The sequence below is a fragment of the Colletotrichum costaricense genome (genome assembly GCF_030867565.1).
Source record: "Colletotrichum costaricense strain IMI 309622 chromosome Unknown Scaffold_5.1, whole genome shotgun sequence".
Lineage (NCBI taxonomy): Eukaryota > Fungi > Ascomycota > Sordariomycetes > Glomerellales > Glomerellaceae > Colletotrichum > Colletotrichum costaricense.
The window spans coordinates 1005674-1027333 of record NW_026848234.1 but is presented as its reverse complement, the minus strand read 5'-3'; the positions used below and the strand labels follow the sequence as shown (position 1 = coordinate 1027333).

At 53.4% G+C, this 21660-nt stretch overlaps 5 protein-coding genes across 5 annotated transcripts; 3 read left to right on the top strand and 2 right to left on the bottom strand.

Annotated features, from left to right (window-relative positions):
• Positions 1-3777: 3777 nt before the first annotated feature.
• On the bottom strand, positions 3778-5246 carry CCOS01_05484 (uncharacterized protein; the record flags this gene model as incomplete). The annotated part of the gene is made up of 3 exons (XM_060453664.1): positions 3778-3955; positions 4028-4843; positions 4897-5246. 3 exons carry the CDS (start codon positions 5244-5246, stop codon positions 3778-3780), a joined length of 1344 nt encoding a protein of 447 aa, XP_060315436.1.
• A 5147-nt stretch (positions 5247-10393) lies between these two features.
• Positions 10394-10964, bottom strand: CCOS01_05483 (uncharacterized protein; the record flags this gene model as incomplete). The annotated part of the gene is made up of 2 exons (XM_060453663.1): positions 10394-10621; positions 10692-10964. The coding sequence occupies 2 exons, from the start codon at positions 10962-10964 to the stop codon at positions 10394-10396; spliced, it is 501 nt and encodes a 166-aa protein (XP_060315435.1).
• Positions 10965-13311: 2347 nt separating this feature from the next.
• CCOS01_05482 (uncharacterized protein) lies at positions 13312-15288 on the top strand (the record flags this gene model as incomplete). Its single annotated transcript, XM_060453662.1, has 2 exons — positions 13312-13408; positions 13463-15288. 2 exons carry the CDS (start codon positions 13312-13314, stop codon positions 15286-15288), a joined length of 1923 nt encoding a protein of 640 aa, XP_060315434.1.
• Positions 15289-16001: 713 nt separating this feature from the next.
• On the top strand, positions 16002-17426 carry CCOS01_05481 (uncharacterized protein; the record flags this gene model as incomplete). The annotated part of the gene is made up of 5 exons (XM_060453661.1): positions 16002-16064; positions 16133-16237; positions 16296-16461; positions 16591-16732; positions 16784-17426. The coding sequence occupies 5 exons, from the start codon at positions 16002-16004 to the stop codon at positions 17424-17426; spliced, it is 1119 nt and encodes a 372-aa protein (XP_060315433.1).
• A 914-nt stretch (positions 17427-18340) lies between these two features.
• Positions 18341-21472, top strand: CCOS01_05480 (SNF2 super family protein; the record flags this gene model as incomplete). The annotated part of the gene is made up of 1 exon (XM_060453660.1): positions 18341-21472. One exon carries the CDS (start codon positions 18341-18343, stop codon positions 21470-21472), a length of 3132 nt encoding a protein of 1043 aa, XP_060315432.1.
• Between the last annotated feature and the right edge of the window lie 188 nt (positions 21473-21660).

The window sequence follows — 21660 nt, the reverse complement described above, 5'->3', positions numbered from 1 at the left end:
AGATCACCTGGACGCCCGCGGACGCCCGCGACATGCTCGATATATGGTTTAGCTCCCCCCGTTTCCTCCAAGTAGAGTCCAGAGGCAATCTTTCTAGTTTTGCCATGATGTCCGTCGTGGCGTGCGCGGGCAAGTTCTCTATTTGGTGGTAGTTCCGGTTGTGATGGAGGACTGTCCGCTTTGATGGCACGTTGTGAGTTGTCCATATTGGCGTACTAGGAAGGTAATTCGCATAAGGTAGGTAGTCAAATTATTGCGAATAGGGGAAAGGGGGTTACTTGTTAACTGGCAAAACGTAATCAAACGAGAAAGGTTGTCCATTTGAGTTTCGGGAGTTGAGGAGAGTGGCGGATGGGCGACCGCCTCCCCGCACGTGAAGCCGGTCGCTGGGGGTCTGATACATCCCGGGGTTTCGGCGTTGCGGCCGGGCCCGGAGGGCGCGGCTGTGTTGGGCTGCCGAAGGAACGGAGGCCGGAGGAGAGCTTGGTTGACGTCTGCTCAAGCTCTGACGGTATTTGCCAGTCGTCAGTCGTCATACCGACGTGCGCCCTTGATGAATTCATGTTATTGACGACCCCGGAGAGACTCTTGAACTAAACATTGATAAGCTGTTGAGTACAATAGCTTGGTGGAGGTGCTCAGATGTATCTGGGTTCTCCCGTGAAGTAATAACTTATACGTGCTGCATGGGCTCAGCTTTGAAGGGCGTTAACATAATTGTTACCTCTTTTTACCTACACGTACTATACATTGGACGTTCGTAACGAATTCGGTGCAAACATTCCTCTTCTGCATAGAGAGGAGTTATCAAGGCCGATTTTTCCATCAGTGGAACTCATTCAGTTTTATGTGACTGATGTTGTGAGACTGCAGACAAGAGATACAATGGATTTCTATCAGCTTGTCCATATTCCACAGCGTAAGAGACGTCCCGAAAGCGCTTTTGTTTCAGAGCTAGGTTGGTTAGAGACCTCTACTTTAATTTCGAGCTATCCATCTTATATAAGCCTTGTACATGATGAGATGGGGGATTTTGTTTCTGCAAGCCATGACGTTTCCGTCAGGGAGCGAAACCTATGAGCATTGAAAATCACTGCGTTGCCTTGCTCTCATGCCTTTCCAAGGTCTTGTGAACTTCCAGGATGCCTTCCTAATCAGCTTATACAATCCTCAGAGCTCCTCATGCTATCACTCTCTTTCCCTCCATGGCAGCTTATGCTGAAGAGGATACTTGAACGACGGTGATTTGAAGACATAGACGCATGTTCAGGCCCATGGGTAGATGTCAGAGTCGACATGCATCGCTCCTACATGCAACACAAGAGCCGATTCACCAGCTGCCGGATGAGTGACTTGGTCCTAACCTGGTAATACTACATTCGACTGAGATCCGAGTGGCTGGGAAGACGAGTATCAATCGGGCTCATGTACCACTTATACACTTACCTATGTGAGGCAGCCTGACCAGTCTAATGGCAACGAGGAGAGGTCGAAGAGAAGACCAGCGTCTTCGGCAATGTCGGGGAAGAGGCTAGTCATCTGGGCTTTCGGAGCACTGTGAACGTCCAAGGCATCTAGAAAGCTGTTGAAGACAGGGACATTGAGTTGATTCTTCTTGGCGCTGCCTGAGTCGCCCGTCTGGTCAATGGCCTATGAGGTCTCAACTTTTGAAGCTCCTTTCAAGTTCTCGCTCGATGGAGACTGAGTGGTCACGAAACGTCACAGGCCTTGCTCGATTGTGTAACCGTGAGGCGGTATCAAGAACAGTTTAGTTAAGATGTGGTAGCGTTGGTCGCGGAATTCCAATGCTCGCCAACACGGAACCAGGAGGGAAGCAGGAAGCAGGCTCTTGTATGTCGCGCCGAATATTGGTTTGCAAGAAAGCTGTGGGGACCAAGCTCGAGTACTTGAGTTCTTCACATGTGCATTATGCATTGAGGATTCGTTGATAAAACCACCCATACACCTAACCCACAGGCGTGACTATTGTATCGACTGGAACAGTTCATCGCGAACTTGAAGCGAACGTGGGGCATGGTAGAGACGAATCATACTACAACTTCTGATTGACACGGAGGAACATGAATTCATGCTAGTTACTCTAGTCTTCTTCCCTCTCAGCTGCGCTAGCTGCTTGTATGACATTCATCCTCATACTTACTCAGACACCATCCCACGACGTCTTGCGACTCGTCCATAACGCGAGCGTTTTCATCTCGAGCCTCTGCCTGCCATGAACGGACACGAATAGACTGCTGTCCACCAATTTCTTGCCCTTCTTCTGTTCACCATTCTCACCCCTTTAAGCTTAATGCGCGAGAGGAAGTACCCGGTGGGATCATATACGAGTCTATGTCTGCATGTCACCAGAAGCATATCAGGCGCTGCTTGTTCCTGGTGAACCTAGGACTAGCGATTGATACAAGACCAAACTTTTCTGGCCACAAAGCAGCCTTGACTTGTCGAGTACTTGGTGTATCAAAACGTGTCGTTACGATAATATAGCGAACGAAAATGAGAATGTTTGTTCTCTTGATTAGGTGAAAGAAAAGAGAACCTTAAATGTGTCTACATTCATACTTGAGCAAGTAGCAACTACGAAGGTGAGTGTTTGCGCAAGAGGAGGCTACTACAAGCTTGGAAAAGAATAGACGGGAAGAAAATACGACATCACGTTTTGCCTAACAGAGTAGAATATAAGCTTTGTTATGTGCCGTCTTCCTCTAGAATAGTGAGGCATGCACTGATGCGCCACGCATGGGGCGCGAATGTGATGTGATCCCAGGTTATACTCCTATTGCCTGACGGCTTGAATGTCTTGAGATATACTATATTCGTGGGCGCAGCCACATATGGCGGGGTTTGCTCTGCTCGCCATCAGGGCATTGGCCCGCCTGATGTTGACTTGAGGCCACTGGTAAGTTGCGGTCTCGGACTGAATGGGCATACTGAGCTCTGATGATCATTAATATGCCAGGAGACCGAAAGACGATCAGTTACAAAGGTAGCCCGTCGTGGGCCCTGGCCAACAGTTGCCGCCCCCCCCCCCCCCCTTTCTTTTGTGCTGGCGCGTCCTCGCGCAAATTCATGAAGAAGGGGTTCGTAGAAAACTCAGATTAGTCTTCCATTAAAACAGGGGGAAAACCCCAAGAAGAGTTTGTCACCGCCGGCAACTTTCTGCAAAGTATTCGTTGGCGATTTAAGAACTGAAGTACAGGGCCAATAGGTTTCAATCCGATTCTTACGTTTCTATGGACACTTGTGCTTAACCTCACATCGCCTGCCTCAGGCAGTTGAGGAAGGGATCGCATAGAACGACCCATCGAGGAGGCATAGACTGGTGGCTTGTTGCTGCGTGATTTGGAAAGCTGAACACGGACTTTTTAAGGGCGAGGGAACACTGAGTGAAGGGATTGGAGACGGAACGGAAAGGGAAAAAAGAGCAGAGACGAATCGAAACCGATGAATGCGAAAGTGAAAGGAAGGGTCGTATGTGGCAATCTACTGTATACCTATTAAGCCCTAAACCGAAGGTTAAATATTCACATTCACTTAACTTGATAGAGTATCGATATCGATTGTATGGGATGTTGCGACGGATTGTATGGGATGTTGCGACGGCATCAACAACCCTGAGACGGCTAATGCTTTTCACTGATCGCAATCACCACTCAAAGTCCAAAGTTTTCAGCAATGATAGTTTCATTAAGTCATATCGCTATGGTACAGCTGTACTAGGTATCATTCAATTCAATCCTCCGCATTCAACATCCCCCTTTACAATCCGCGGTGAGTCTCTTGGTGGGAAGGAATCGAGTTCCGTCTTCCGTGGTCTCCGTGAACACCGCCGTGCGCAGTCTCGGGCTCACCAATGTGCTTAGCAAGCACGGAGGGAGGAACCTGAGCAGCGTCGGTAGGGTCCTTTGCGTGACCAGTCGTTCCGGAAGTTCCAGTCCTGGGGCGCGTTTCGTCAGCCACCCATCATCCGGGATCGTGCTCTTGCGCTAGTTGTATGCAAATCGCTTACTTGTTGCCACCGATGGTCTTGCTGCCATCAAGATCGGAGTCGACTCTGGGGTCGGCCTTGTTCAGGAAGTCGCTCTTGTGGGGGCCAGCGGTGCCGGGGGCGGGACCGGTGGTGGCGCTGTGGGTGTTGGCACCGACGCCAGTGTGGCCGACACCAGTGTGGGCACCGGTGTGAGCACCAGTGTGGGTGCCGGTGGTGTGAGTGCCGGTGTGGGTGCCGGTAGATCCAACACCAGTGCCGACACCAGTGTGGCCGGGGGCACCGCGGTGGTCGCGGTCAGAGTCGATGCGAGGGTCGGCCGCGTTGGCGACGCGAGAGTTGTGGGTGCCGTGAGTGCCGGTGGGGTCATCGTAGCCGGTGACAGTGTTGGAGCCGGTCAGGCCGCCGGTGGTACCGGTGTGAGTGCCGTGGGTGCCGTGGGTGCCGGTCAAACCGGAGGTGCCGGTGTGGGTTCCGGTGTGAGTGCCAGTGCTGCCGACACCACCAACGCCAGCGCCGCCGATGCCGGTGTGGCCGGGGGCACCGCGGTGGTCGCGGTCAGAGTCGATGCGAGGGTCGGCCGCGTTGGCGACGCGAGAGTTGTGGGTGCCGTGAGTGCCGGTGGGGTCATCGTAACCGGTGACAGTGTTGGAGCCAGTAAGGCCGCCGGTGGTGCCGGTGTGAGTGCCGTGGGTACCGGCGTGAGCACCGGTGGTGTGGTGGCCGGCGCCAGCGGGGTTGCCAGTCAGGCCGCCGGTGGTGTGAGTGTTGTGGTGGTCCTTGGAGTGGTCAGAGTCGACACGGGGGTCGGCCTTGTTCAGGGCATCTGACTTGTGACTGGGAGGTGTTAATTGAGAATCAAGGTATAAGACAGAGAGGGTGAAGCTTACGGGCCAGCAGTGGTAGGGGCAGGGCCATCATAGCCGCCAACGCCGGTGTGGCCGGTGTGGGTGCCGGTCACGTTGGAACCGGTAAGGCCACCGGTGGTGCCAGTGTGTGTGCCGTGGGTGCCGGTGGTGTGGGTGCCGGTGGTACCGGTGAGGCCGGAGGTGCCAGTGTGGGTTCCGGTGTGAGTGCCGGTGGTACCAGCGGGGTTGGCGCGGTGGTCACGGTCAGAGTCGATGCGGGGGTCGGCGGCGTTTGCTACGCGGCTGTCATGGTGACCGTGAGTTCCCTCAGGCTGCTCGTGCTTCTTGTCCGAAGACAGAGCGTCCTTGACCTTGTTGACAATAGAAGACATATTGGGCTATCTGATGATTTGGGGTATCAAAATGAAATCGAATATGGGTTATGAAAGATGTGGTTTGTTTGTAAGTTGGTTTTGAGAGTTGGTTGTTTTGGGGTATCTTGTGTTATGATGAAGAGAGAAGAGAAGAAAAGACAAGATTGAGGAGGAGAGGTTCTGGAGGTTATATAGAATTAAAGGCACATCGAGAAGCTGCATCTTCGAAACTCCTTTCCGATGGTAGATCATACAATTACGATCGCGATCCAGCAAGCAAAGCAAGCCCCGTGGCTGGTCCTTCTCTCACTCCTCTCTGTGACCACCCTTGCAACGCCTACGCTGTGACTGACAACAATCAAGGAACCTGCATCACCGTGCCTGCTTGCCTGCTTGTCTAGGCCAGTCCAGCGCCAATGCCCATACACACAGTACGTGCCGGCATGGGTTTGGTTTGGAGGAGAAAGTGGCCGCAGAGGTGAGGGACAGCTTGGGCACTTACTTCATACATCGTCATAGGTCTTGGACGCAGGTGTCTCATTCGGGACTACAAGCTTCAAAAACTGTCAGCCAGTCGGGGTGAGGCGTTGGGCCCCAGGACTAGCATCAGTCGGTAGTGCGGTACATCTTCTCCGGAGGGCAGACCGGGGTCCCTCCCCCCACCCCAGGCCAATGGGGAACCGGTGAACTAGACCCAGTTTGCCATGGCTGGATGACGACCCAGAAGCATTGTCTGGCGTGACACTGTGCTTGTTTCCGTCAAGCCTTTTTACTTTCCTTCAGAGGAATCTCCGGTTTGGCAATGGAGAATGAAGGTACAGAGGTACTCAGGGTTCCTAAAGAGGGCTCCCAAGAGCTCAACAGCACGTAACATGTCAAGGATTCGTCGTCATAGGCCAAAGGAACGGCGGAGCCACGACGGTTCGAGAGGGGATGAAGATCTGTGGCTGGTGACGTTATAGGGCTGCGAGATGGACAGCAAATGTGGCGAAGACAAATGGAGAAGAATTGGAGACGTGTGGTTATTTTGGCTCGGACTGGAGTAACGACTGTAACCTGGAAAAGCATGTCTCTTTGCGTTTGCTCAGGTACGCTACCGCACGTGGTGGAGGAAGGGGAAAGCTTCAGAGAGAATCAGAAACTAGGTACGCAGCTGTTCCGCCTGGCGCTCCTGTTCGTCTTTCCGTTTCGTCCAAGCGTGACAGAGTTGCCAAGCTGAGCTGGCATCTGACTGGGGTAGCGCAGCATTGGAGACAAAACGAGAGACGGACTGCGCCGCCGCGCGTCGTGTCTCACAGCCTATTCGGCGAGAAAGTCGCAAGTTTTCCAACAGCTACGAGCCATTGAGTGGGAGCTGTGAGACATTGCAGACCTCTCAATGGCCCTACGAAGGTACCTACGGGCCAGAGCCGGGCAAACGCAATCCGTGGTGGCGGTTGTACATACGAGGGGAAAAGACGTGATCCGAGCTTTCTCGTTCGTGTCGTGTCGTGTTCCTCTGGGAGCGAGAGGTCTGAGAGGTTGAGAACTGGAGGTGGACTTGTGGAGTGATGTGACATGGATCGAGGTTTGACGTTCCCGAAAGCGTATGTATGTGGCTCCAGCCTCGGCCAGGGATGTGATGTGATATCCACAGAACCAAGGCAACGGAAAGGAAGCCCCCTCCAATGACGCAGCATCAAGAGCTCGGCTGGACGGCCCCGCGTGTGGCGTTAGCTCGATGATTGGACAGCCGGACTGCAGACCGGAGATGATGGGAGATTGTGATGTGGCTAGTGACCTCTGATCCTTTTCGTGTTTTCGTGTTTCTTCGTTGTGAGATTTGTGCCGTAGTGTGGCGTCACCTACTCCATAAAATGCGGTCATCGACTGCTCAGATCCTTTCGAAAGCCCGTGGCGCTAGCTGGGCCTGAATGCCTGCATGTACCTAACCTGCTCTGACCTTCTTACTTGACCCCGCCTCAACGCGGCTTTGCGGGGCATTACGCCATGCGGCTCTCATCGGACAGCCAGGAGGGAGCCGGAGGAAGCGCAAAGGAGGTGTGGTGGGAGGTGGGTAGACACGCAGAGTGAGACATACGGAGACTTGTCCTTCCCACCACATCTCTTACTGAGCTCAAGTAGCTCGACCTTTCTGTCCGTCTGTCTTGCTGCCTTTTACCCCTCCATGTCTCTCTGTTTGTTTCTAGGGTGACAACACAGAGACCCGAACAACATGACAACCCCCGTCCCGGTTGGAAGATCCTGACAAGGAACCTGGATGCAGAAAACCCAGCCGCCCCTTGCCGCCGTGCCGCCCTTACATTTTTGGCCCCCTCTCATCGAAATAACCTCCAGAAATAACCGTGATAACATCCCTCCAAGGTGAAAGATCGCCGGGAAATTCGGTCATACCAAAGGCATATTTGCGCAATTCCCATCCTCGCACACAGTCACAACACCTCAAGCCTCGTAAACTTTGCCGCCGTTCCTTACAGTGATCTGCCAAAAAACAAAAACTCCTTCTGCATAGAAAACCCCCGCACTAATTAAGTCATCTTCTCCTTTAGGGTATGCGTGACCTGTTTTTTGACGCCAAGCTAGTGAGAAAGAAGCAAAAACACGCTGGTCTTCCCGCAAAGTCTGGCGCGGCGCCCCTCCTCTTCAACCACACGTTTTTACGAAACGAGCCAAAAAGTTCGAAAGCTCTCTCTGCCGTGGTAACTCGGGGAGAGAGGGAGAGTCTAATCCCAGTTGAAGCTAAAGCCCAAAGGTGATACGGGCAACCGTACCTAGCTCGAAAGCGGTCTGGGGCGGGGGTTAGAGTATGAGTTCAGACGTCGCGGGTCCCCCGTCCTCCTGGGATCGCGGATCGTGAAATTTTAGAGAGATCTCACTTATCGTCAGGGAAGAGCTTCGGAGGCGGGATCCTACGTAATTTCAATTGCCAATGGTACAATGCTTTCGACCCAATGGTTCCCGATGCCCCCGTCCCAACCCCGCTCACGGGAGCATCAGACTGCAGTGGCTTGGGGAGTTTCGAACGAGGCACGGAGTAACAGAGTATGGGGAAACCTGCTTGACGCCTCACGCCCCCCGAGACACGGGCCATGGCCTGTGGTTCTGTCTCGTTCTGGAGCGGTCCAGAACCGCAGATTCCCACAAGGCCATCACGGTCCATCAGTGATCAAGGATCACGAGGGGCTCTTCTCAAACGCTTCTTCGCGGAGCACACATCTGTTTTCGGAACGGGCAAAAGCGGTGGCCGCGGCTTGCATAAGTGAGGTGAGAAGAGACCCCAGGCTCCCAGGAGGCGGTCAGTAACCGAGGCTGGGCTTTCGCGCTGTTGGTGAGATCTTGGCTAGGTAGTCTGGTTTGCCCGCTTCCCTTCATCTCGCTTCCAACGGTTCTATTTTCCCCAATCTCTGGGAGTATATCTGCGGAATTCCTCAGATGGGCGCTGCGGCACTTCTTTGCCTAGTCTTCCCACGTTGTCTGATCCTTCGTTCCCAGTTTGCCCAGAAACTACGTCATTCACGAGCCTTCGTCGTCTTCTCACTTCTAGCGTCCGCGATCGCCTGTTTTAAATGTCTCTCACCACATCCCGATACCTCTCCTAGCACCAGTGTTGTCTCTCATGTGTTAGAGATTGGGCCGCTGTCACTGTGGTGCTGCCATTGCAGCGGCAATGGGCTAACAGCCTAGGCTCGCTTGAAGTCGGCAACTGGTCCAGATTCATGGGCCGGATGATCCCACCTTCATAGTTGAATTGAGGCCTTTTCGAGACGAAAATGTTGGCAGTAGTGGTGGCGATCCCGCACATCTCACGATCTAAGGGCTTGGAGTCAACTTTGCGCACTACTGCGCAGACCTCTAGTGTCTTTGATAGCTGACATGTGCCGCCATAAACTCGCTGGTCTGGCCAAACGAGTGTTGAACCCCGTTGACTGCCGAATGAGACCGGTCTCATCGAGAGTCAAACGGTTCTGCGCCGTTGCACACGTTTTAGGAGCTTGTCTCGCGTCGGCAGATTACTTGACGTAGTTACCTGAGTACCTGATAGCACTGCTGCAGGCTCATTATTGTAGACAAAAGAGACAATTCCACATACTTGAGCTGCGAGATCGTCAAAAAGACCTACATAGGTGGTATTAGAAGGCCAAAATTGCGTCAATAACGCCAATGTTCAAGCTTCGATCGGCAGAGAAAATGTTGGAGAAAATCGTCCTTGAGCTGCAACTCGCTTGCCTCTTTCGCGCGAGTAGTATTCTAACCTCAAACGCTCATCTATGGATCTACTTAGAATTCAGAGAGATTGTGATACTAAGGTATCGTCCCATCAGCGCTCAAAGTGGGCTGCAGTTGCCAGTCAGCATCCCGAAACGTCGCGGCACTCATCCGGGCTTCCTAGGGCTGCGGCCCCGACGGGAGACCCCACTTGCCCCGGATCGCCTATTTGCCAAGACCGCGGAGCTTTTTTCCCTCGCGCCGGCTGTCGGCAGCCGGATCGGGTGGTGATGCTAGACTGAAAAGACACTCTGAATTGGGAATAAGGTTATCAGGGGTTGTCCGAGTGTTTTCTATAGGTTGTGGCTTGACTTGTGGCTGTATCGACCAGTGATACGTGTAGGCACCCATACGTATATCATATGGGTAAGTATATGTATAAATCCCATTGTGTGGGCGCAATTATAGCCATCATACCGCTTGGGTCAATCCGTAGAACCAGTGAAGCTGAGAGAGGAACGCATCATAGTATACATCATAGGTGTTCGTAAATGTCAGTAGCGTTTCCATCTTCGACAGGTTTGACAGAAGGGACAGGAACAGATAAGTCGCATGTCCCAATCAGCTTGTAGCGAGAACACAATTCGGTGATATTAAGGTACTTAGGTATATGATACAGGAGGTAGGGTATTATCGGGTATCAGGTCTTCCAGTGAAGAGTCAAGCCATTCTCTCATACGTTCGTAAACAAAGCAAAACAGGAAAGGGTAAAAAGTAACGAGCCCTCCAACTCCTTCCTCCTCCCATCATCCATCAAGGAAGTGGAAACAGGACACCGTGAGTAGGCAGCGATGGAGATTTGCCACTTGATCTCGTTTGACTTGTACAAGCCTAGGAGCAGCAGTTGCCAAGGGTATCAAAGTTGAGTAGGCATTCGAAAGGCTACGCACGCGCTGCCTTTAGACACGCGAAGAGCGGTACCAGCGGCGGCGGCCGGTGTGAGCGGGGCGGCTATCGGCGACGGCGGTGCGACGACGGACCCAGAAGAGACCGACGAGGGCAGAGGCGAGCCAGACGATGGCGGACAGGAAGCAGAAAGCGATGTTGGCCTTGTTGCGACCGCAGGCGTCACCGCGGGGGCTGACATTGCTCCAATCAAAGATGGGACCGCAACCATCACCGACAAGCTGGAGATGGCATGTTAGCTCTGATCGGGAATTTGACTTCTAGTACAATGGCGGTGTATGATGAACTTACGTTGACGAGCAGACCAAAGGCGACGAACCAGAGGATGCTGAGGAAGATGTCCATGGGCCAATGGATGAAGCTTCCCGAGAAGGGGAGGAGCCATATCAAGGCGAAGAGAAGCGACAAGCTGGCCACCACGATGGTGTAGATGTACCGGCCATTGTCCCACGACGAGGTGTTTTGGGTCGCGTGGAGGTAGGCGCCGGTGATACCAGCCACGATGGCTGCGAACACGAGCTGAGCTCCGCGGAGGACGAACTGCACAATACGGTCGATCGCCATTGTGATTGGTGACGGCGGTTCCTTTACAAGCTTAGAAGCTGGTATGAGAAATTTGGAGCGGCTTGGGATGATGGGAGGGTTTGTCGCACGGGAAAAGTCTGCTGATCTTGTTGTCGGATGGATGAAGAATCAGAGTGAAAGGGAAATGTATGAGATGATATTACTCTATTTATCAACCTCTCTTCAGGATAGGCTAAAGAAGAGTTGTGCGACACGGGCCAGTAGGGAGAGAGTCACATCAGGATGACGATCTGGTGGGAAAGCAGGTTTGGGTACGGATAGGTAGGCCATGGTCCTGGAGGTCTGGGTCTGCAGACTTTCTCGTCACCGCCGAGCACAGCAGATGCGTCTGGATCACGGCTTGGATGTGCCGATACTTTTTGACTAAACCGCTGGGCTTACCCATTTTGTGACAAACAACATCTTGCAAGGGGAACAAAAAAGGTGTTATCTGACTAGGAAGAATGTGTAACTAGACAAGTCCCGAGACCTTTGCTGCAGGACGGCGGCGGTACATGCGCATAGTCCCTGCCAAGATACGATACTTCCTAGGCTCCTCCTCTACCGGCATCGTAGCACACGCGAGAAAAGGGAGGGAACAAGGGCGAGACTGGCTAGAAAAGAAACGTCACCGGGGTTTGGGCTTCGTGGCACGCTGTCGGGAGTCCGTGTTGGCTTTGCTTTCTCTCTCTGCCCAGCCTTGTGAGGTCATCAGACCGGGGGCTGGAATGGCTCAGAGGAATAGACAATGTCAGGCTAGCATGACTCTGATAGGATGTGGTTGTCTACCAACCCGGTCGTGAAGTTTGAAACAAGCCTTTTCCCGGGGCTATAATACTTACGATCCTTGCCCTGCACTGCAGGAAGCGCGGTGATTGCCCCTTTGTCGAGCTTTTTTATTTCTTTAGATAACTGTTGGGTTTCTGGCTGGCGGTTAGGCTTGTTGGTGTAAGATTGGCGAAATTTCGAATGCCGTCAGCCAATGTGACGGCTTCCTGGGCAAAGGAAAGTAAATTGTAAGGCTAACAAGGCCGAGACCACTAGGTCCAACTACTACGGTTGAAAACAATAGTATTCGTGTAGGCCGAAGCATATCGCGGCTTGGGGATTCTTGGAAGGATGGAATCCAAACAGCGTGACTTCATCGACTGATGGAAGCATTCTCTGCCGTACTTTCTTCGGACTGGCAGACACAAGAATGAGTAATACTTGCGCAACATCGGGACTGCGGCATCGTCTAGAATGTGACTTACAAGAGGCCGCCCTTCGAATTGGCTTGCGACGTGTGTGGCGATCGCTGTGGCTCAACTGGTTCCAGACTCCCCCAGATCAGCAAGGAAGAAAGCAGGCTTAGGTGCCATTTTGAGGGGGGGGGGGGGCATCACGCGGCCAGCGCCTTGCGACATGTTTGGCCAGATGTGGCTGATCATTGATGAACGTCGTGTCGTGTCGTTTTGTCCAAGATGGGACCAGAAATCAAGACTCACCGAACAAGGTGAGATGTGACGTCACAGTCACATCCAATATTGTAGGGCGTCCCCCGTTCTCGCCCAACCACCGCTTCAGCCACACGGCAAGCCTCATGGGCTGTCTCCCAACCCGCAAATGAAACCAATCTCTCCTGCCTTAGCTCTGGATGCCCGGTCGGACATTGGTGATTGATTTCAGGACTATTGCGCTTGCTTCTGGTAGCATCGTTTCGTTGTACCGGCGTTGCTAATCTTCATGCAGGCCTCTGGGAGCGCTAAGCGACGCTACCTTACTAGAATGCCGGTATGCAGGCAAGAGCTGGCTCTTCGCTGTTACGTAGGGCCAAGCGCATGTCCGGCGATGGTCCTAGTTTGTGAGATTGAGGCTTGTCGGCTCGATCTGGCGGTGAGTGGATCGCGTCCACGCGTTCGATTGGGGATATGATGTTGTCCAAGACCAGCGATGTGAGCTTCCGTGCCGAGCTTGCCAGTGGAAGTCAGCTTGATGGATCATTGTTGAGCCGACCACCGGGAGGCTTGGCTTTCCATTGAAGATGGGATGGAGATGCTTCGCAGAGATGGGATCGTGGCGGAGACTCGGCCGAGACAGCTTTCGGGCCAGGAAAGCCTTTCTCGGCACTTTGTGGGTCCATCGTCGGCTTCTGCTTTGTGGGGTCCCTCGGTAACCCCACAAATTACCGGCCCGGCGGATGTCTCACATGGCCCAAATCTGGGGTTTGAATCTGGGGCTCTGTGGCCATACACCTGTTCCTAGTTCACCTGAGGTTTTAGGAGCTTCAAGGCAGTCTTCAAGTTTTTGAAGCCTCTCAACCACCGTGACCGTTTGCCAAAGATCTTAGTGTCCGAGATACGCCGCCATGAAACCATCCACTTCGAATACCGGCTTTTTCCAGGAACTCCCGGTTCTGCCGAACCAATTCTTCGATGATGCCAGCTTTCAAAGGGCCTTGAGGCGTACGTAACTGACCCAGTAAACTCTTTTCGTCCCATGTCTCTGAACCTATCTAGTATTCCTACCAAAGGATATCATCGAGCGTGTCGAAGTCGACATTGCGCAACTCGGCGAGGATGTGCTATCCGACCAAGTCTTCTCCTGGATTACAGACTCGGAGAAGAACAAGCCGTACTTAAAGGGCAGCGGCCGTGACTCCTTTGGGCGGCCAACATCCGAGCTGGTCGTCGGCGAAGGCTGGCGCAGCTTGCAAGACTTTGGCATTCGAAAGGGCATCGTCGCTACAGGGTACGACGCCTCACTCGGCTCCTCCGCCCGCGTAGTGCAGTTCTTGAGGATTCACTTATGGGGGAGTTCGGCTTCGAACGTCACCTGCCCATCGGCTATGCAAGATGGCGCCGCTCGGCTCCTGCAACTTCACCTATCTAGAGACATCGAACCAACGCAACGAATGGCACTAGAGAATGCTCTTCAACATCTCCTGTCACGGGATCCAACAACTGCCTGGACTAGCGGGCAGTGGATGACGGAGCGAATCGGCGGAAGCGATGTATCCCTCACCGAAACAGTTGCCCAGCACACTCCGTCCTCGGAAACAGCGCTGGCAAACGCGGCGGAGAACATCCCTCTAGGCCCGTGGTCAATTTCTGGATTCAAGTGGTTTTCCAGCGCCACCGACTCTGCCATGACCGTCCTCCTTGCGAGGACGCAAAGCGGCATCAGTGCCTTCTTCGCACCAATGAGGCGACACAACCCCACGGCAGTCACAATGACGGGGCGGCCCAAGGGCGCCGCCGGAACGGAGCTGAACGGTGTCCGGATCCAACGACTGAAGAACAAGTCTGGTACGCAGTCGCTCCCCACGGCCGAGCTCGAGCTTGATGGCATGCGAGGGTGGCTCCTGGGCCAGGAGGGCCGCGGCATCAACGAGATCAGCACCATTCTCACGCTCACGCGCATACACTCCGCCGTAGGTGCTGTAGGATACGTGGGCCGAGGACTAGCTATCGCGAGGGCGTACGCCAAAGTCAGACAAGTCGGCGCAGGAAGGGGTCAGCGGATGCTTCTGGCGGAAAGCCCGCTACATATGCAGACTTTGGCGGAGATGACTGGGGAGTATCACGGTCTCATGCTGCTGACGTTTTTCACGGCATACATTTTGGGACTAGACGAGAATCCTCAAGCGGACAGATCTGGACTATCGAATGCTCTTGCTGCTATCACGCCAGACCAGAAGCACATTGCGCCCCTTTTGCGCATCCTGACACCGCTCTGCAAGGCATATGTCTGCAAGAAGTCGATCCCGCTGCTGTACAGTTGCATGGAGGCTCTCGGAGGTGTCGGATACATGCTGAACGAGGAGACCGAGTATCTAAACATCGCCAGACTATACCGTGACTGCTGCGTGCTGTCGATCTGGGAGGGCACTACGGATGTCCTCGCAACGGACTTCTTGCGAGCGTTGAAGCATCCAAAGGGAGGACAGGAGTCCATGGTCGCCCTCGATGCTTTCTTTGCCCAAAATCATGCGGTAGGAGAGCCCAATGGATGGAAACCGGTAGACTCGTGGAGTGCAGTCAAATCCTCCCTGATGGAAAAGTCACAAGCAGATCTCATTGGGGATGCAAGACACATCCTCTGGGCCGTGGCAGAAGCGCTCATTGGCGTGCTGCTCCACGAAGACTATGGGAAAGACGGAAGCCAAGCAGCATTCGACGTTCTCTCCCGCCACCAAGCTCGCTGTGGTGGTCAGACATTTGGGAGACCGACTCCAGGAACTTCAGATGAGCCGCAGCTTGGCACACAAGACAGACTGGAAAGGAACTTCACCATCGTCTATGGTAGATCGGGCTCAAGCAAAGCGCCTCACTCAAAGCTCTAGGAGGCTGCAGTTGCCCATATGCAAGAATAATAAAGTTCAACGTGTCATCGTTCAAGCCTGTTGTGAAAGGACGCAAACCATCTCAGGAGATTCCCACGTGGCGTCCCGAAAGGTCCGTGATGTGGGAGACTGGTCTATCCGACCGATCTACACTAAGTCGATCACCAATCGATCAACGACGGAAAGGACAAAGCCGGCGAGCCGGGGGTCACATCTCCAGACGACGGGCTCGGTCGAATTGCACCTTCAGCCTCAAGAAGAGTGCCTAATACCCAGTATACCATGACTCTCGCACCCACGTTGCTATTTGAGATCGAAGAGGTCCGAGTGCCGCGTCCCATGTCTTAGCTCCCTTGGATCTTTGATCGCTTGCCGGTGGCAGCAACGTGCCAATGGCAACCTCACTAAATAGAGTTTCTGTCCGGGCGCCCTCCGATTAGCGTTGCTCGATTTGGATTTCTTCCCAAGGAAGCTATTCTTTGTCCCGCCCGCAAGATCCCCCCATGCTCATTGTCTTATTCGGCTTGGGATCGCCGGAGAGGGGGTTAGCCCGGAACTGCAACGAGCAAACCTTATGTGTGAGGGGGGATGCCCTTGGATCGTTCCTCTGCATCGTCTGTCTGCCCTCTTTACTCCACCACAGCTTTCCCATCGATTGTAATTGACCATCCACCGACCGAGATGCGGATGCTCGCCACAATCAACACGAGATCATGTTGGAGCCAAGTCCAAATGTGCACTTGGAAAAAGACGACAGCTATCTGCCCGAAGTCTGGGTAAGCTCCCCTCTTGTTTCCCCGGCCTTCAATCAACACGCCTAGAGCTAATGGGTATTGCTTGGCAGGCCTGGTATGCCATCGGCGTCTTCATAATTCTCCTACGATTCGCAGTTCGTGTCCGTACCGTCGGGATTCGAGGCTTCCGCGGCGACGATTATTTGGCTTTACCTGTGAGTTACTGGAAGAGCACATCTTTCAAAAGTTGGCATTGGTATTGATGCGCTACAGTATCTCGTGTTATACAGCATCAATGTTTACGTAGTCCAAATCTGCTATTACACAGGGGCCAATATCGACATCACTTCAGATGCAGTACCGTCGCTGTCGGATCACGATGTTGCAGTTCTTCAGCTGGGATCGAAATTGGAGTTCATGTCATGGTACACGTACCCTGGTAAGTAATACCTGACGCATCGGAACTTGTTCGAATCATTCGAGATTACTAACGTTAATTAAAGGTTGCATCTGTAAGAAGCTTCACCTACACCCAAGTTGACACTCCGGCCTGACCCGTAACTCTTAGGGGTCTTGAAGTTCACCGTACTATTCTTCTACAAGCGTCTAACACTCGGAATTCTACGAAGACGGAGTCTTGTCGCATTGTTCTGGATCTGCGGATTATCCTACGTCGTGCTGTGTCTCACCGTGACACTCAGCTGCCAACCGTGCGTAGCCCCAATGATAACCGCGATCGCTTTCCTGACACTTTTGAATAGCTATTCCGACAACTGGCGAATCCGACCTCTACCAGGCCCAGAGTGCACATTTCGACCACAAAACTTCTGGATGCTGCTATGGCTCAACGTTCTAACCGACGCCGCCCTCCTCTCCATCCCCGTTCCGATTCTCTGGCACCTCCGCGTGTCCCTTAGACGCAAGATCGGCGTCGGCATCCTGCTCTCGTCCGGCGTCTTTGTCATTTCGACTGCCATCGTTCGTGCGGTCACGACCTTGGGCGGTGCGCCGTCCGTCATCAACATCAACCGCTGGGGGTTCCGCGAGACCGCCGTCGGACTCATCACCGTCACCTTGCCGGTCCTGAGCCCGCTGTTCACAAGGGCGTTTTGGCGCCGCGGCCCATATATTCGCGACTACTACGATCGGCTGCGCGGTCCGAGGACGCCTCCTAATAACGCTAGGTTTGGGAACTGGCTGGGGACGATGGTTCTCAAGTATATTGATGAGGAGGAAGGGGATGTATTACGCAGCCCCAGCGCGGCAAAGCAGTTGGAAGAGGCGGGGTACCGAAGGGAATGTGCCGAGCGTGCGGGTTCCTACAGTAAAGGGGATACCTATGAGTTGGAAACGCAGAGCGGCGATACGAGCACGAAAAGCTTGAAAGGCATTGAGACGGTATGAGTGACACAACCCTGGGCACAGGGTGGTTGGCGCGTAATTTGGCATTGGAGCATTGAAGCATACCCCATCATGTCTGATTTTGTATACACTGATACCCAAATGGAGCAAAAGGATGGGTTGAGAACTGGAGAGTGTATGTGCAGAAAAGAATGCTGTGCTGATTTAACAATGTCATCTTCCGCAACAAGGTCCCAGGTTAAGGGACTGGCTTCTACATAGACTTCCAATAACTAATTGTCTTCCAATTGGATCATGGCAAGTCTTGCGTGCCTGAGGGGAGATTCAAACGATTATATCCTCTCTGCACTTTTCAATCCTGGAGAGAACTCAGATATTGAATCCTGACGACTGCAGAGCCAATATTAGACACAGTTGAGTAGAAGTCTCCGCATACGTGCTCGTATGACATTACCCATCTCAGAGGCACGTAGAGCCAAGCAGACTCAGTTTCAGGCGTGACGCCAGAGTGAGATCGTCTTTCTGAGATGTGCTGTGCAGATGAAACGCAACCCATGGTTCACCAACTCATACGAGCAGAGCAGGAGTTGCGAGGAGTATGAAAAAACTCGCCGAAAACCTCGGTGGCATCTTGGCCGGCAGGGTGACTTCCGCTCGCCCCAGAATCCCGGACCCTCACGGAGTTGTGGACTAAACCGATGATTGAAGCGGTTTATAATATATAGTTCTCAGAGTACGTACTAATACAGTAGTATCGTTTAAACGAGGTGGTGACATCTCCAGTTGCATGCTCCACATCCTTCAGCGCTGCCTAGGCCTGTAGCACCTGGAAACTTTCCTCCAAGGTGCTAATACCTTGTCTGTCGCGTCCCGTCGCGTCACTCACAAACCCCTACCATCCTCACATCTTGTCTTCACACCCATGACGCCATGCGATTCATGCGATCGCATCCACAATGACCCGACCGGTCGAGGAAAACGCGATAGTAATATCAGATGGCGAGGCAGTATCGGAAATAGACGAACCTCAACATCCTAGCAATAAAGCCCTCGGGAAACGAAAGGTTGACATCGATTTTGAGGAGAAGGAGGTTTGGGACGCCGATTCCGACTTGGAGCTCCCCAAGCCCAAGAAACAGAAGGGGCGGCGAGCCGCAACTGGCAAGGGGAAGAAACATAAGGCGAAGGGCAAGGACCGTCCATCCAAGAAGAACGGCGTAGTCAAGATCCATGATACCGAAGAGGAGGACGATCTAGATGTTGCGGAAGCGCCAGACTATTTGAAAGAACGAAGGAAACAATTCGACCAGACCCGGGAGCGACTGCAGGAAGCAGGACTGTTGCTACCACCGGACTACTCAGACATTGTATTCTCCGAAGACGATCGACCAGAAAACCTCGAGCGGCGTCCACATTTCGACGAGAGCACCAAGATCAAGCCCTGCAGGCCGTACGAAGATGTCGAGCTCGAGTATTCGGCAGGTATCATACCGGCGTCTATCGCGCAGTACTTGCGTGAGTACCAGATCGTTGGTGTCAGGTTCCTGCACCGTCTGTTCGTCTACCAGAGGGGAGGGATTCTCGGAGATGACATGGGCCTCGGCAAGACTGTCCAGGTTGCGACGTTCCTTACGGCAGCTTTTGGCAAAACCGCCGATGAGCGGGACAAGAAGCGGCTCAGGAAGATCCGTGATGTGTCCGGTCGCTGGTACCCGACCGTTCTGATCATCTGTCCAGGCTCCATCATTGAGAATTGGAAGAATGAGTTGACTCGCTGGGGATGGTGGAAGGTCGACGTTTTCCACGGCGCGGGAAAAGAGGACGTGCTGTCCGCTGCCAGAGCAGGCCGGATTGAGATCATGATAACGACCTATTCGACGTACAAGAATCACAAGAGCTTGGTCAACACCGTCAAGTGGGACGCGGTTGTCGCCGACGAATGTCACCAAATGAAGGAAAGGAGCTCCGAGGTCACCAAAGCAATGAACGACGTGAATGCGCTGTGTCGCATCGGCTTGACAGGTACAGCGATCCAAAACAAATACGAGGAGCTGTGGACTCTCCTGAACTGGACCAACCCTGGCCATTTTGGCACACTATCGGAATGGAACACCACCATCACCAGACCTCTGACACGGGGTCAATCCCACGATGCGACTCTGAACCAGTTGCGGGACGCTCGAACTACCGCTAGGAAGCTCGTCACGAATCTGCTCCCGGGCTTCTTCTTGCGCAGAATGAAGACACTGATCGCTCACCAGCTGCCCAAGAAGAGCGACCGAGTCGTCTTTTGCCCTCTCACGGACCAGCAGCAGGAAGCGTACAAGAACTTCATCAGTAGGCCTGAAGTCGAACTTCTGCGCACCCTGTCCGACCCATGTGAATGTGGCTCTGGCAACAAGCAAGGCTGGTGTTGTCGCAAGACTCTTGACGATGGTACGGGGTGGCAGTCCATCATCTTCCCCTGCGTAACGACCTTGCAGAAACTGTCGAATCACCTCACCCTTCTGATTCCGGCTACGGGAAACGAGCAAGACGACAAGCACAAAAGAGAAATGCGCACGCTACAGACTTGCTGCCCAGACACGTGGAAATACCTCTACAAAAATAGAGACGCGATCATGAACCTGGCTAACCCGGAATTTTGCGGCAAGTGGAAGGTCTTGAAGAAGCTCCTCAAGTTCTGGCATGACAGCGGCGACAAAGTATTGGTCTTCTCGCACAGCGTTCGCTTGCTTCGCATTCTTCAGCATCTCTTCCACAACACCAGCTACAGTGTCACATATCTGGACGGGTCGATTAGTTACGAGGACAGACAAAAGGCTGTGGATGACTTCAACTCTGACCCGACTCAGTTCGTCTTCTTGATCTCGACCAAAGCTGGTGGTGTTGGTTTGAACATCACTTCTGCGAACAAGGTAGTCATTGTCGATCCTCATTGGAATCCGTCATACGATCTCCAGGCCCAAGATCGAGCATACCGTATCGGTCAAGTTCGGGATGTTGACGTCTTTCGGCTCGTCTCTACCGGAACCATTGAGGAAATTGTCTACGCGAGACAGATTTACAAGCAGCAGCAAGCAAACATTGGCTACACAGCTTCATCCGAACGACGCTACTTCAAAGGTGTCCAGCAGGACTCTGAGCGCAAAGGTGAGATCTTTGGGTTGGAGAACCTCTTCACGTACCGCGAGAACCAGCTTGTGATCCGCGACATTGTCAACAAGACCAACATCGCCGAAGCGAAAGCCGGGAGCGGTATCGCAATGACCACCGTCGACATGGAGAAGCTCGCCAAGGAGGAAGGCGAGGAGCTGGGCAAGGTGAAGCTAGAGGGTGCGGCGGACGCGTCGGAAGACGGTGACATGGGCCAGCTCGCAGCTTTCCTCGCCGCAAAAGCTGGTGGCGAAAAAGCAAAGAATCAACAGGCCAAGAGCGACGCCGTCCAGGCTATCCTGTCTTCGGCAGGCGTCGAGTACACGCACGAGAACTCGGAAGTGATTGGCACGTCCAAGATTGAGGAACAGCTCTCGCGCAAGGCGGAGATGGCCGCCAGCTCCGATATCGAAGGGGAGGGCGACAGCGCGCTGTTTGCGGATAGTCAGGTATTTGACGCGCAGGCGCAGAAGCTCAAGGGTTTCTCTTATGTTTACAATCCGCCAGAGGACGCCATGCGACGGCAATTCTGCTCCATGGCGCGCGAGTTCGGGTTCGCGACGGCTACGGAGTTTGCGCTGGTCGTCGGGAGCTGGACGCAGGCGCAGAGGCGGAATTGCCTGGAATCCTTCTACAAGATTCGCGAGGGCAAGTTGTTGGCGGAGGAGACTGTCAAGGCGGAGACGCAGGCGGAGGAGGCGGCTGTGAAGGAGGAGGTTAAGGCCGAGGTGAAGGATGAGCCTGGGACTGTGGTCAAGGTGGAGGCTAAACAGGAGAACCTGATGATTGATGATAGCAGCACGGAGACGGAAGAAGAGGACGTCAAGAAGGAAGACGACGCGGAGAGGAAGTCGACGGTTGTGGCCGAGAACGGCGGTGGTCCCAAGCGGACGCCGATTTTCATCTACGACAGTGATGATGATGAGCTTTGATGGCGTTTAGGCAATGGCTATGAGATACCCCACGGCGTTTAGGATCTTTAGAAATATCTATCAAGAGTAATAGAGATGGGCTTCACAGCCTCGGTATCAAGGGTCCCAGTCACGCAAACCCCTTCTCCCTTCCCCGGTCTAACAACCTAGCCCCTGCTTGAGCACTGCTTTCAAAAACATCTTCACTT